The 15,496-nt window shown below is 45.1% G+C and overlaps 1 protein-coding gene across 8 annotated transcripts in view; it reads right to left on the minus strand.

Moving 5' to 3' along the window:
* Positions 1–15,496, minus strand: part of LOC147438492 (uncharacterized) — a 250,201-nt gene that overhangs the window by 220,638 nt on the left and 14,067 nt on the right. For 6 of the 8 annotated variants that reach the window (XR_015184499.1, XM_086484591.1, XM_086484590.1 and 3 more), the window contains exon 2: positions 2,643–2,714. The exons of the other annotated variants lie outside the window; for them this stretch is intronic. Coding sequence is in view for 5 of the 6 variants with exons in the window: in XM_086484591.1 (XP_086340717.1) it covers positions 2,643–2,694 (52 nt within the window). In the remaining variant the exon portion in view is untranslated. The remainder of the gene's footprint in view (positions 1–2,642; positions 2,715–15,496) is intronic. 8 annotated transcript variants of the gene reach the window in all.

Here is a 15,496-nt window from a genome sequence, read left to right on the forward strand (position 1 = left end):
TAGTGAGATTGAATGGCTCATAGAGCTGCTAGACCTTGCTAACGATACCCGTGAGCAAGAGTTAAGTGAAGGAACGGCACACTGGCGCACTTTCGCTTGCACGAGAGAGAGAGAGAGAGAGAGAGAGAGAGAGAGAGAGAGAGAGAGAGAGCAAACATTAAAGATAAAAATTAATTTGGTTCTAGAAAGACAAAATAAGAAATCTCTAGATAGAAGAGAAATCTTTTCTGATTCATTGCACGGCTAAGGAGGATTCTGACTTTGCCCAAGAGTTTAGCATGGACCACCTTTCTAGAGAAAGAATTTGCGACTCCAGGACAGAGAAAGTGGTTGGTTGTGTCTCTCACCCGATGCACAAACCCTAACCCTAAACCCGTCACAATTCACAACTAGGGCTCATCAACCCTACTTTCAGTGTCACAAAGTGATGACGTGCCGGACAGCAAAAACCCTAATTTCTGCCAGAAACCCTAAAATTCCTGCAAACCCTGATTTTTGCCAAAAACCCTAATTTCCGAAAATCGCGGAGACTAGGAAAAAAAAAAATTAGAAAATGATGAGCGACGCCAATTTTGCTTTTTTTTTATATAAAAAAAGAAAAGACTCTCTAAAGAGAGAGAGAGGACTACTGCTTTTTATTTTAAAAGCTTTTGGGGCTCTGCTTTTGGGCATCCCTTGTAACCTTTAAATTAGTGGTGAGGGCCTCACTTCTCAGAGCATCTGGACGCAAAGTCTGAGAGTGAAACCCTAACCGCTCTCTTGTACTTTGATGATCAATTAATACAAAAAGAAATACTGAAAGGGGCACCAGTCTTTGGGGCCAATATCTCTAGGCACAAAACTCCGCCGGGCCAGTGCAAATCTATTGTGATCTGTGAATTGTTTTGAAGTGGTTATTTGGTGCTGTCGCGGTTGATTCTTGACTTGGAGTGTCCAAGTCTGTTACATTCAGAGTTGGGCACTACAAGGAAAACTCATTGTTCGCGGACTCCTCTCCAAGAGGTGAACCGGAAGAAGCTTCATTTCGCTAGGATTTCAAGCTGGTTTTCCCCTAGCAGGTCGCCCAAAGATGTGCAAAATCAGGCTTAGCTAAGGATTGGAGGACAGATTTGCTGCGAACATTCTATGGGCCTGGGTGCATCTTGGCTCTCACAGCTCTCTTGTATCGAGGAGAGACTTAGTCATCCATTGATATGAAATCCCTTGATATACAAGAATCATGGACATGCTTGGCAGCTGCAAGGGCTGCTACCAAACCCCCTCATCCCCACCACTAGCTATGGAGAGTGGATTCAGTTTTGTAGCCTGTCAGAGAGTATACAGAGTGCTAGATTGGGCCTCATGGGGGGAGGTCTGACTACGTGGCAGTCAGATCATGTACGGAAGAGGGGATGTGCTTTTTATTTGAGGCCAAAAAGAGGGGCATCTCTCTCACATGAGTGCAAGTCTGCCTTGGTCTCAAAGTGCACTTTCCAGAGGATGCGAGCTCCTGTAACAGCAAAACGTTGGTGGATTTCGACCCAGCACTTGAGGAGGCTTGAAATTGTGGCCTTTTGGTGCACGATCTTGTGTAGTACAGTGGGACCCTTGGCAGTGGCTGTGGAAACCCCCCATCCCCCCCAACCGGGCCCCAAGGCCATTATAGAGTTCCTTTCTTTTAGTATATTGTTCAACTTGATCTCCGTATATTGGTGTCTACTACTAGGCAGGAGGCTATTTTAAAGGCTGTGCAACATTGGCAACGTTATGGCATTATTGGCAATTTTCTATCTGATTTCTATTCGTGACTCTAGCTTGGTCACCATGCTCACGGGATTACTGTTTTCTAGTGGCTAGCTGCACACGGAGAGCAAGCCGTGCAGTCTAGTTAGTGTTGGATGTGGGCATCATCATTGCTTATGGGAATGCCAGCAAGCACAATGGTTTGGTTCAAGATTCTTCATGTGATGGCTTCCATCCTCCTAGACATGTTCTTCGCTTGGGATCCAGCAACGTGGTCAGCTAGTTTGTAGGGCCAGCACTAGGCTATGAGACATCCTAGGCTTCAGGAGGGGCGTCCTTTGCAGCATGCATGCTGAAATTGGCTAAAGAAGGTGAGAGGTGGCTTATTAAAAGATCAAAAGACTCGAAAAAGAAGGCAAAAGGGTGCTCTATTATTAGTTGGGTCTCTGCCATCAAAGAAACTGTCTATGATAGCCGTTGGACAAACCTTCACAAACATGGCCATATCTTCGTATTCGGTTATAAGAATCACATAACCAAGGGCACCCATTGTTATATGTTAGGGTACAAGCCCTTGCCATTTTTTCTCTGTGAATTCGATTGACAACCCTATGGAAAAATGAATTCAACAACATGACTACATTCGTCGATACCTAGGCTAAGTAGTAAATCACACATGAAAGCATTGCACAAACACATTAGATCAAACCCTAATGTAAAGCCTAAGTCTTTCAAAGCTAGCCTCGTCTCTTGAGCAATCCTATCTTGTTCCTTGATTATTCAACTTAGACACACAAAACTATCATATTGATGATTCACCTCAACGATTGTGAAAGGACTACAACGACATGAGTATAATAAGAGTTCAAAAGAAGGATATGAGTTAAAATTATATCGTGATGAGAAAAAAAGAATCTCACCAATTACATCAAGGACATTGCAGGCTCTATTGTTTGTGAGATTGCTAACCATGCCTCCGCAATCTAGATAACCTAAAGAGAGACAACATAAAACACCAAAGAACAAAATAGGTTTAAATGTTTAAGGTTTGTGGAGGATAGCCCTTTCCAAAAACTGAATGCTAGGAATAAAAGTAACTTTGAAAGTTATTTACATGCTAATTTGTAGACATCTATAGGATCATAGCATACAAAGAGCATATTTAATGTAAAAGTTCCAAGTACACTAAAGAAGCAATGTTCAATTCTACACCACACCAAGGTTTTTTGAATATATCATGTTCAAAGTGCACATACAAAAGTGAATCCTCTAACTACTAGATGCACGCTATGTTGATTTTGTAAAATGACTATCAATTAGCTTCTATAAAAAACAAAAGAGTCATTATTAAGCTACACCCTCTGATGTGACAAATGCGCCAACAAGAAAAAACAGGGATCATCGAAAAAAAAAAATATCGAGTGAAAACAAGGGATTGCCAGTCAAAAGCAGATTCTGCTTAATGACCCAGCCTCTCCTCTCTCTCTCTCTCTCTCTCTCTCTCTCTCTCTCTCTCTCTCCACGTAGTACATCCTCGGACACCGCCGGACATCCTCGGGCACCGATGTATATTTTAGCTTTTATTGTACTTCAATTTATTTTGTATCCAAACATTGTACTAGATCCACCAGGATTGTATCATTTTGGTCTCATAGGTCATTTTAGCCTTTTGAAGACGTTGGAACCATGTAACCGGCCTGTTAACTTCAAAAAGGGCAATAGACTTTACTTCAAACCTTGATTTAGCTTTCACCCATTATTAGTCGTCTATTCTACCTGTGCTATAATGACACAAGAGAGGGGAATGGGATACAAATGCTAGAATGCATCTGTATGCGAGTCACACACCAGATTGGCCCCTAAATAGGCGCCCCTTTCGGTATTTCTTTATTCTTTAAAAGAGGGAATAAAAGCTGTGGTTCCCTACAAGCTGCCCTGCACAATCTGGGCTGAATTTCTTCTGTTCTGGCCCGATTTCGGCAACATAACTATACTAGGACCCTTCACAGTCAGTATCCCCACGCATTAGATGACTTTCCCGACGCATACGGACACTTTGCAAAACCTGGCGAGAATCTGCAGCACACTTAATTCTCTGTTTTCTGCCCTGAAAATGCGCCAGATCACCTATACAGCGGTCCCCTCGCGTCCCCGAACCTCCTGGGGGTATTAGGGTCCGTTTAGGGCCGAAACCCTAAACCTGCAAAAATACACAGCAGGCTGTAATTCACTGTTTCGGGCTCCCTTTCGCATGCCGGTCACATCCATAGCAAGTCCTCGAGCTCCCGCACCTGTAGGGCTACTTGCCCTTTGAATCCGACGCCGGTCACATCTATAGCAAGTCCTCGAGCTCCCGCACATGTAGGGCTACTTGCCCTTTGAATCGGACGAGATTTCGCATGTGAAACCTCTCCGAATCACCTGTACCTGCGAGGGATTAGCCCCTAGCTAATCCAGTACCTGTGAAAGAGGCTCTTGCCTCAGCAATCACGCATGAACCCACATAACTGTACATTGGTCAATCTGATGAGCCCACTAGAGGGGCATAACCATATAGAATAGGGGAGAGAGAGAGCAATGAGAGGTGTGCAGGTCATGATATCCTGCACCTCACTGTACATAGAGAGTAAGCCAGCACTCCATTGAAGCTCTCCCACCTGTGACAGCACTCAAAAACGAGCTCACAGCTGAAAATCACGTTTTTGCCTTCTCTTTAAGTAGTAAACTGGCCTCAGAGTGCCAAGTGTCACTCATTTGTGCATTTTCCCGCTTTAGATCCTCGGGTCTAAAAATATCTCACCTGCAGCCTCTGTTGACTTGGCCACAGAGTAACAAAATGATCCCCATGTCAAACTGCACGTAATGACGCGAAGACATTTTGCCGTCCAAAAATAGCAGTCCCTAAAATTTAGGAGTTTCTACCATTACATTCTTCTAGGTCATCTGACCCTCTTTGTACACTGCAGCCACACCCAGAACTGAAATGTAGCCTATGTAGCAAAGGATTCCGCTTTGGCTGGCCAATGACCCCACTTTGGCTAACCATAGTCCTTGTCCAACCTTAGTGCTCTTTAGCCCTCAGGCCTGGACTCTCTCTGAACAATTCCACACTGGCTATGCAATGCAGGGCAGTTAGATTTCCAGAGGGGTGTTTCCAAAAGGTTAAACAAACGAAATTCCCCAAAGAAAGAGAAAACAAACAAAAATGGAATTGCCACTGGCTAGTGACATACCCCCCTCTTGAAATCTCAAACGTCCTCGTTTGCACCTATGTCGTACATGCTTACAGTCAACACTCGGGTGTATTCAACACCTGTCGACACATGCACGACACATACATGCTCATTGTCAACCCCGGTGTATTCAACACCTCGTCGACACATGTATTGCCTGCGTGTGAACCCTATCCCAATGACATAGTGGAAGCGTCACACTCTGCCATTGCTTTGAGTCCGTAACTTTCCAATGATAAAATGGAAGCGTCACATTTTGTCACTGTCTTTTAGTACACGTTGGATCCAGTAACACTTTCGAGCATACCCAAACCGACAGTTTAAGAATGCAATTACACATGTATCCTTTAATAGAAGCAAATACTATATCCTTGACAAACTGACAAGAAATACTCACTTCTATAGCACTAAGCAAACTTTTGGACATTCCATAAGAGCAATTGCCAAACTGACAATCTGTACAGCTCTAACATTTATGTAACATGCACTTCATTTGAGCTCACTGTAAGTAACATGTACATCATTTCTTTCAGAAGCCATTGTCACACTGACAATCCATGTAGCTCTGAATCTCAAGGGGTCAAGGTAGGTTGCAAACCAAGGTTTTAAGTTCCCATACTTTTAGTGACCCTGCAAGTTCACTTTTTTCCATCCACTTGACATCCAAAGGTGAATAGCTTTACCAAACAGCACCTTGCAACCTTGCCTTTTCTTTTCTTTCTTTATGTGCCAAAATCTGTTCCGGGACCAAGATCTCGTCAAGTTCCTCGACTTCCGGCTGATCTTCAGTTGGCATATCTTTTGGCACATCACCCACATAGGGTCTGAGAAGACTCACGTGAAACGCATTGTGAATCTTCCAACTCTCAGGCAATTTCAGCCTTTATGCAATATCACTGATTTGCATACTGAGCATCGAAAACAATCTTTCTCTGCTCCTCATCTTGATTTTTGGAGATTAACCTGTGATCTACCCTTATGCTGTCACTTTTATTGGGCTCTTTTTCACCCAATTTTGGTAGCATAATTGTGGTAGAAACCTTCACAACCAACAATCCACATATCCAAGTGATTATCTTCAGCTGGCATATCTTCCAGCACATCACCCACATAGGGTCTGAGAAGACTCACGTGAAATACATTGTGAATCTTCCAACTCTCAGGCAATTTCAGCCTTTATGCAATATCACTGATTTGCATACTGAGCATCGAAAACAATCTTTCTCTGCTCCTCATCTTGATCTTTGGAGATTAACCTATGATCTACCCTTATGCTGTCACTTTTATTGGGCTCTTTTCCACCCAATTTTGGTAGCATAACTGTGGTAGAAACCTTCACAACCAACAATCCACATATCCAAGTGATTATCCACGCATAATAGAGCACTTTTGCAAACCTTTCCTGGAAATTCAGCACGCTAAATTCTCTATTTTTAGCTCCTAAAATGCTCCAGATCACTTGTAGTACTGTCCTCTAGCTTCCCCGAAGCTCTTGGGACAAAAAGGCATCAAATGGGGTCAAAACCCTAAATCTGAAGAAAATACAGCAAGCTGTATTTTCTTCTTTCGGGCTCTGTTTTGCGTGCCAATCGCACCAATCCGTAGCCTTTGATCTTCTGCATCAGTAGGACTACTTGCCCTTTGATTTACACGAGATTTCTCGCAAGAAATCTTGTTAAATCATCTTGTACCTGTTTTGAATTAGCCTTTAGCTAAAACGGTACCTGTATGAAATCATTCCCAGTGGAAGGAGTCTGTCCTTGTAACAACAGTGTATTCCACCACTGACTTGCATTTTTTTTCAGAAAAGTGGCAGTTTTCCGGACTTTAAATGCTCCTTCCAACAAATGCTTTGTCAAATTGTTCGAGAAAAGAGAAAACCTTTGTCCTCTCATCAAAGCCATTGAATGTGTCAATGGACTCACTGATCATCTTCTTTGTATGGTTTTAGCTTATCCATTGACTCCAAATTGTCAAAAGAGACAGTTTGCATAATGGGTACACATGTGGGAGCCATCTGTACTCCCTGGCCAGTAACATGTTGATGTTCAGGTGTCAAATTCACTTATGGGATTGAAAAACCAGCCATACCCAAGTTGCCTTGTGACACCCCAAACTGACCTTGTGTGCCCTGAAATCTTGGGTGCAAACCAATGTTTGCATACATGGGGCTGGGCAACATGCCTTGCATATCCCTAAACATTGTTCCTGGCATGCCAAAGCTGCCTTGAACTTGATGTGCTATTGATGAAGATTATATGAACTCCATAAATCTTGGATTCTCCATCAATTGCTTGAACATGGTCACAGCAGTAACAACCTGCAAAGCTTTCTCTGCTTGGCCTGAACTCTCGCCAATTTCATGTGCAGTTGGAATAGGCTGTCTATCCTCTAAAGAGGAACCCTCTTCCTTGTTGCCATCCATCCTGTATCCAAAGAAAGACTCGTAGCCTTTCTCACCTGTATCCAAAGAAAGACTCTCGTAGCCTTTCTCACCTGTAAATCCAAAGAAAGACTCGTAGCCTTTCTCACCTGTACCCTTTCTCACTTGTAAATCCACTCGATCTACTTTCAAACTCTCTGTGTTTTCAAGGTCATCCCAAACTCTCTCTGTCTTTAACCCAAACTGACCAAGGCTCACTTTTTTAGGAAAAAGTGATTTAATCCCGTCGATGGAACCATGTAACCGGCCTGTTAACTTCAAAAAGGGCGGTAGACTTTACTTCAAACCTTGATTTAGCTTTCACCCATTATTAGTCGTCTATTCTACCTGTGCTATAATGACACAAGAGAGGGGAATGGGATACAGATGCTAGAATGCATCTATATGCGAGTCAGACACCAGATTGGCCCCTAAATAGGACGCCCCTTTCGGTATTTCTTTATTCTTCAAAAGAGGGAATAAAAGCTGTGGTTCCCTACAAGCTGCCCCGCACAATCTGGGCTAAATTTCTTCTGTTCTGGCCCGATTTCGGCAACATAGCTGTACTACGACCCTTCACAGTCAGTATCCCCACGCATTAGATGACTTTCCCGACGCATATGGACACTTTGCAAAACCTGGCGAGAATCTACAGCACTGAATTCTCTGTTTTCTGCCCTGAAAATGCGTCAGATCACCGGTCCCCTCGCGTCCCCGAACCTCCTGGGGGTATTAGGGTCCGTTTAGGGCCGAAACCCTAAACCTGCAAAAATACACAGCAGGCTGTAATTCACTGTTTCCGGCTCCGTTTCGCGTGCCGGTCGTATCCGTAGCAAGTCCTCGAGCTCCCGCACCTATAGGGCTACTTGCCCTTTGAATCAGACGAGATTTCACACGTGAAACCTCTCCGAATCACCTGTACCTGCGGGGGATTAGCCGCTAGCTAATCCAGTACCTGTGCAAGAGGCTCTTGCCTCGGCAATCGCGCATGAACCCACATAACTGTACATTGGTCAATCTGATGAGCCCACTAGAGGGGCATAACCATAAAGAATAGGGGAGAGAGAGAGAGCAATGAGAGGTGTGCAGGTCATGACATCCTGCACCTCACTGTACATAGAGGGTAAGCCAGCACTCCATTGAAGCTCTCCCACCTGTGACAGCACTCAAAAACGAGCTCACAGCTGAAAATCACGTTTTTGCCTTCTCTTTAAGTAGTAAACTGGCCTCAGAGTGCCAAGTGTCACTCATTTGTGCATTTTCCCGCTTTAGACCCTCGGGTCTAAAAATATCTCACCTGCAGCCTCTGTTGACTTGGCCACAGAGTAACAAAATGATCCCCATGTCAAACTGCACGTAATGACGCGAAGACATTTTGTTGTCCAAAAATAGCAATCCCAAAAATTTATGAGTTTCTACCATTACATTCTTCTAGGTCATCTGACCCTCTTTGTACACTGCAGCCACACCCAAAACTGAAATGTAGCCTATATAGCAAAGGATTCCGCTTTGGCTGGCCAATGACCCCACTTTGGCTAACCATAGTCCTTGTCCAGCCTTAGTGCTCTTTAGCCCTCAGGCCTGGACTCTCTCTAAACAATTCCACACTGGCTATGCAATGCAGGGCAGTTAGATTTCCAGAGGGGTGTTTCCAAAAGGTAAAACAAACGAAATTCCCCAAAGAAAGAGAAAATAAACAAAAATGGAATTGCCACTGGTTGGTCTCACTTGCTGCCTTCGAGAGAAGAAGATCATGGCATTGAGTTGGTGGCTGGTAGCCAGCCCCTCTCAAAGCAACCCTATCGGTTTAGTAAAACCGAAGAGGACGAGATTCAACAGCAGCTGAAAGATTATCTCGACAGGGGTTTTGTTCAACCAAGTCAGTCCCTGTGGGGAGCGCCAGTGTTACTTTCTCGAAAGAAGGATAACACTATGCGCTTCTACGTGGATTACAAGGGGTTGAACAAGCTCACTGTCAAGAACAAGTATCCACTCCCGCGCATGGACGATCCGATAGATCGGCTCCATGGAGCGTTGTATTTTACGAAGATAGACCTGCGATCAAGCTATCATCAAAAACGGATCAAACTAAAAGATATTCCTAAGACAGGCTTCCATACGCGTTATGGTCACTACGAATTTTTGGTCTTGCCTTTTGGTTTGACCAATGCTCTAGCTACGTTCCAGCAGATGATGAATGATCTGCTAAGACCATTTTTAGGCAATTTCTTTGTTGTATTTCTCGATGATATCTTGATCTACAGACGAAGTTTGTCTGAGCACCTGGTGCATATATGCACTGTTCTCGAAGTACCGAGAACTGAGAAGCTTTACGCTAAGGCTTCTAAGTGTGAATTCTTTAGGAAAGAGCTTCTGTACTTGGGTCACATCATTACTCGCGATGGAATTCGAGTTGACCCTGAAAAGTTGGATAAAGTGCGAAATTGGCCCATTCTGACGAATGTACGCCAAGTAAAGACCTTTTCAGGCTTTACTGGATTCTTTCGCAAGTTTATGAAGCATTACTCTGAAGTTGCTACTCCGCTTACGCAACTTCTAAAAGAAGGGGTGAAAGGGCCAAAGACTTCGGGTCCTCAGCGTAAAGGTAATCCCCTTGTTGTCTCGAATGAGCGTCTCGACGAGAGCTTTCGGACACTAAAGCACTTGGTGACTACTGCGCCAATATTGCACGTTGTGGATCCTAGCAAACCGTTTGTGGTTGAAAGCATGCTAGTGATTATGCCATTGGCGCGGTATTATACCAGGATGGATGTCCTGTTGCATTTGAAAGTAAGAAGCTTTCTAACGCTGAGATGCGTTATCCAACGTATGAAAAGGAGCTTTACGTCGTAGTCCACGCCTTGAGGAAATGGCGTCACTACTTGTATGGCTCTACGTTTGTTGCATGAACAGATCATCACTCCTTGCGCTATATCTGTGATCAGGGTAATCTCAGAGGCCGGAAGGCTAGATGGGTTGAGCTTATGCAAGAGTTTGACTTTGAGATCCATTATAGAAAAGGATCCAGCAATCAAGTTGTCGATGCGCTCAGCAGGATTCCTGAGGTCAATGCCTTGTCTATGGCTGAAATCTCGACGGATTTCTATCTCTCTCCGAGGGCTATGTCATTCCGATGGCCATTTTGGCAAGATATAGAACGAGGTTGAAGCGGGGCATGACTCACATACAGGCTTGGGTGGTCCGAAGACCCAAGTGAGTCGTGCTGGAGACATGAGACAGCGACAATATTCCATTAAAGGTGGACTATTGTTCAGAAATGGAAAAGTCTGCGTGCCGGAAATCGATGAGGTTCGACAAAGGATTTTGTGCGAATGCCACGATGTTCCTAGCATTGGGCACCCAGGCATCCAGAGAACTTTGGCTTTGGTCAAGCGATATTTCTATTGGCCAAGGATGCGCTCTTATATAGAGAGCTATGTGAAGAGATGCGCTCAGTGTCAAGTCAATAAGGTAGAGCGCCTTAGGAAAGCTTGCCTGCTACATCCATTGAAAATCCCAGATGCCAAGTGGCAAAGTATTTCCATGGACTTTATCGTTGGTTTGCCAAATACTAGTCGGGGCAATGACACTATTTGGGTTGTGGTGGATAGACTCACAAAAATGGCGAAGTTTATACCAACGAAGTCGAAAGTAAAAAGCCATGAGTTGGCAGTTTTATTTGTCGATCAACTTTATAAGCTATATGGTTTGCCAGAAGATATCGTCAATGATCTAGATACTAAGTTCACTGGCCGATTTTGGCGAGATGTGTTTGCTCATCTTCAAACGAAGTTGAGTATGTGTTCTTCTGACCATCTTGAGTCCGACGGACAAACTGAGAGGATGAATCAAACGTTAGAGGACATGTTGAGAGCCTATGTCTCTCATAGGCAGTCTTACTGGGAAAGGTATCCTCTACAGTTAGAGTTTGCCTATAATAGTAGCAAGCATTCTGCTACTGGATTTAGCCCATTCATATTGATGTATGGATTTGAGCCTAAATCCCCAATTGCTATTGGCCTAGAGAGAAAGTCAAGGAACGCCAAGCTCGTGATTTCCTGTATGACATGCAAGAAATGCTCGAATTGGCTAAGGATAGTATAAGAACGGCTCGTGATCGAGTCACTACTTATGCTAATCAAAAGAGATCTCCAAGGACTCTAGATGTGGGACAATGGGTCTATCTGAAGATACCTAAGGATTCCAAGACTATGCGAACGGGAAAGCATTATAAGCTTTCAGCTAAATATTGTGGTCCGTTCTTGATCACAAAGAAAATTGACCAAGTTGTCTACAAACTGGCTCTTCCTTCAGATGTTAGTGTACATCAGTGTTTCACGTCAGCCGCCTTAAAGTGAAATTGGGCGAAGCTGACGTTGTTGTGCCTATCGAGGAAAATGTATGGCAAGATATGCAAACTGAGTATATTCCTCGAGAACCAGAAGCAGTTTTAGATCATTGTACCCGTCATTCACGTCAAAAGGCTTATGACGAGTACTTAATTAAATGAAAGGGTCAATCTAAAAGGTTTGCTACTTGGGAACCCGTTAAAGCTTTGAAGGCTCAATATCCCCACTTCATTAATGAGGACATCAATGGTTCTTAAGGGGGGAAGTATGTTATGTCCCGCTCATAGGAGAGGGGATCTAGCCCAGATGTCGTCGGGTTGGGCGTCCAGTGTCCGGAGGGACGTAGTGTGAACACAGCTAGTGTGACCAGCCATTATTATAAAAGGCAAGCCAAGGCCTCATTTGCAGTTATCGCCCCCCACTGGCAGAGTGCCAGTGGTTAGCCTGCGAGGCTAGGAGTGCACGAGGTCACCTCGAGGAGGTGAGGCCGGGTGGTATGGGACGCCCAGTCTTACAGGTGCACACCTATGTCCTCAGACGCTGGCCCCAGCACGGGGGAGCTGCCGAATGGTGGCTATGGTCGGGTGGTTCGTCCGACGTGTATCTGAGGCGGTCTGTGTAGCCGGGAGATCCATCTCCTCGTTCGTTTCACCTACAGTAAAAAACATTGCTCTATGAGAGAGCAAGCGTGATGTACAAATGCAAGATGCTGTATGAAGTGGGTACCCCCCGGCTCCATATATATGCGTGCCCAAGGGGGGTCAAGCAGTCAAGATACTGCCGCACGACCCAGCATGTAAATATATGAATGGGTGCCCATACTAGGTGGAAGGTCGCCCCACACCTGGGCGACCGGACAAGAGTGCAACCTATACATGGGTGGCCAGCCCGCAAACATACAAGCCGTACAAGTATACCGTAGACCTATGTGAAGCAGTAGAGTGGTGTAAATCTAACACCGGATACTGAACAAACCGCGTGAAGCCGAAGATGTGAGGCAAAGGATGAGATGTCTGCTGCGATATCCATCGAAAGATACTCCATGGGTGTAGCAGCAGTCTCGGGTGTCCCAACCTCCAAGAGGTCTCCATGGTCAAGTGCCGTCACGAGCAGTGTAGCAAACTGCTGTACTCCGCTGATACAGGGTGAAAATACTGCGTCAAGGTTCCCAACTGAGTGTAAAAAAACAACTCCTTGTCGTGAAAGGAGGGCCAATAGGCCTGCAAGAGTCCTGCCCAATAGGAGTGTGGTGGTCTCTCGTTGTTGCCACCTGCTCTTGTAGCCTGGGCTGCTCCACTGCCGCCAACGCCTGCCACCAACAGCCCCTACCAGGCCCACCTTTCAACCTTCTCTCTCTTCGCTACTGCCCCTCCATCATGCTGCCCATCCATGCTGCCCTTTCTCTCCCCATCTCCGCCTGCCCACCACACCATTGTAGCAAGGAAAGTGTGTCGTGCTCTCTACACTGGGTATGCCTCACTGCAATATGCGTGAAACCTCACTCCAACAGCAAGAAAACACAACACAGCAATGGACAAGAAAGTCAAGACACAACAATAGACTCAAAACACCATGTAACTCGACTAACTAATGGAACAAGTACAGACTCTGGCTGGCAACATACTCGGCTCCAAGCAGAGGACTCACCGGTACAATGGGGGTGTCTAGGCTTCAATGTGCAGGGAGGATACACGTAAGCGGTGCTGGACACAAGACACACGACAGACCATAGAAAGTAGATAATGCCTATGACAACTAGAACCAATCACGCATGTACACAATCATAAAGAGCCACCAACGTATAGCAAAATATTCCAGTCCAGCTAAGTCTATCTCCAAATTAGTGTTTATCTGGCCACGATGTCTACTAGACCACCACTCGTATCACTGCCCACGCAAGGTCCGTCGAGTGTGAACTCCAGATCAACTGTAACTAACCGCTTGTTCTTGCAGTGACATTGTAGCCCTGCTATACAGGTTGCCCGCCACAAGACCACTCACCGTCTCGGTAAGAACACTAAAACTTTAGAATAATAAGAGGAAATGTGAGCCAATTCAGGTATCATTTTATGAAAGAAATGTGGCTGGGGCGTCGAGGGGAGAGAGAGAGAGAGAGAGAGAGAGAGACGGGGGGTGGGTAGGGGGGAGAGAAGCACAGGATAGGGGCGAGGCGGGGTGGGTAGGGACGAGAGAGGGAGAGGGGGTGGGTAGGCGCGAGGGGGAAGAGAGTAGGCGCAAGGTAGTAGGGGTTGGGTAGGGATAGGGGTGAGGGAAGAAAGAGTGGGTGTTAGGTGCAGCGGAATGAATGTTTGCGCTTTGCTCAAGATGAGTGCTCCGAACTGTGCTCAAGGTTCCTTTTGTTCTTATGGAAGGGAGAGCCTTCCGTTCTTAACGAGAGAATGCTATGATCATAAACAAAGTGAATGGACACTGTGCGTGCAAGTGAATGAGACTAAGAGATAGAGAGAGAAGAGAGATACGACACCAGAGACGACGTAAAACCCTCCTCCGAAGGCCCCACTCTCGTAGGCGAGAGTGGTCTACTTATGATTGCACAAACTGGTACAATGGGAATGCAAGTGACTGATGCAAGTCTAGGCTAGGTCGGCGATGACGACGGGGATGACGAAGTCGACCTAATGGCTGAAATCTGCAATCTTCCTACTGCTGTCCAAAAACGCTATGGGCTGAAATCTACGACTGAGCCAAAAACGCTGATTTTGGGGCTGTTTTCTGTGGGTCTTTGACGCTGAAAATCTGCAGGTTTAGGGCTGAAAACTGAGGTGTCTTTGGGCTGAAAACTGATGGTCTTTCCGGGCTGAATCTGCTACTTCTTTATTGCTGAAAATTGCTGCATGCTGAATCTGCAAGGGCTGAAATTGGGACCAACAACGCTAGAGGCTGAAGTTCCCAAAAACGCTGGGCTGAGGTTTTCTGTTGGCGAGGATACTGATGCAAAAATGCTATCTGATGTGTTCTTCTCGCGAGGACCTGCTAATGCAAAAACGCCAGGCTATGGTGCTGATGAAGAAACGCTAGGATGGGGGAGATCTGCTGCTTGGAGGGAACCCACCAAGGCTTGGTCTTGCTGAGAAGTTGCCTGCTGAGCTTGGCTCCTGTTACCTCTTCTCCCATTTAGTGCTAACTTTGGTTTGCTTATATATTTTCTTACCCAAATTGCCCTACCTACTTTTGTTGGAAAGTCACTTAAATTAATAAGTGAAAAATGCCCAAAATAGGTAAAATAGGCTAAATGCATTGGAAAATTCCCTTGATGGAATCTGATGGAATCTGATGGAATCTGATGGATTCTGGTGGGAATACTGATGATCATACTGTGTGCAACAAGAGGATATGCATCTATACTAAGTGACTGGGCATGCACGGTCTACAAATAGACTCACAAAAGTGCCATATCACTTCTAATCTAGACTGACTTGACTGACTGAACCCTGATCATGCTGTAGCTTATCCACGGACACATAGGGCTGGATGTGTCACGTGACAGTGGGGGCAGAGTAGACAGAAGATATCTGACCATCTTAGGTGTTTATAAACCCTTGTAGAGGGCTTTTAAAAATTCAGAGACATTTGGTGGATGAAGCTTAGTGTGACCTGTTCCAAAATTTGAAAAAAGCATGCCCTTTATGGCCCTTGCAAAAAACCTCTCATGCACATTCCATACAAGAGGAATTGCGAGTTGTACCATCACTAGGCTAACCAGAAGTTTTACGAAGCAATCTCTTTTAAAATCGTCAGTGCATGACTCT

Source organism: Adiantum capillus-veneris, chromosome 16 (assembly GCF_014529385.1).
Source record: "Adiantum capillus-veneris isolate H3 chromosome 16, ASM1452938v2, whole genome shotgun sequence".
Classification (NCBI taxonomy): domain Eukaryota; kingdom Viridiplantae; phylum Streptophyta; class Polypodiopsida; order Polypodiales; family Pteridaceae; genus Adiantum; species Adiantum capillus-veneris.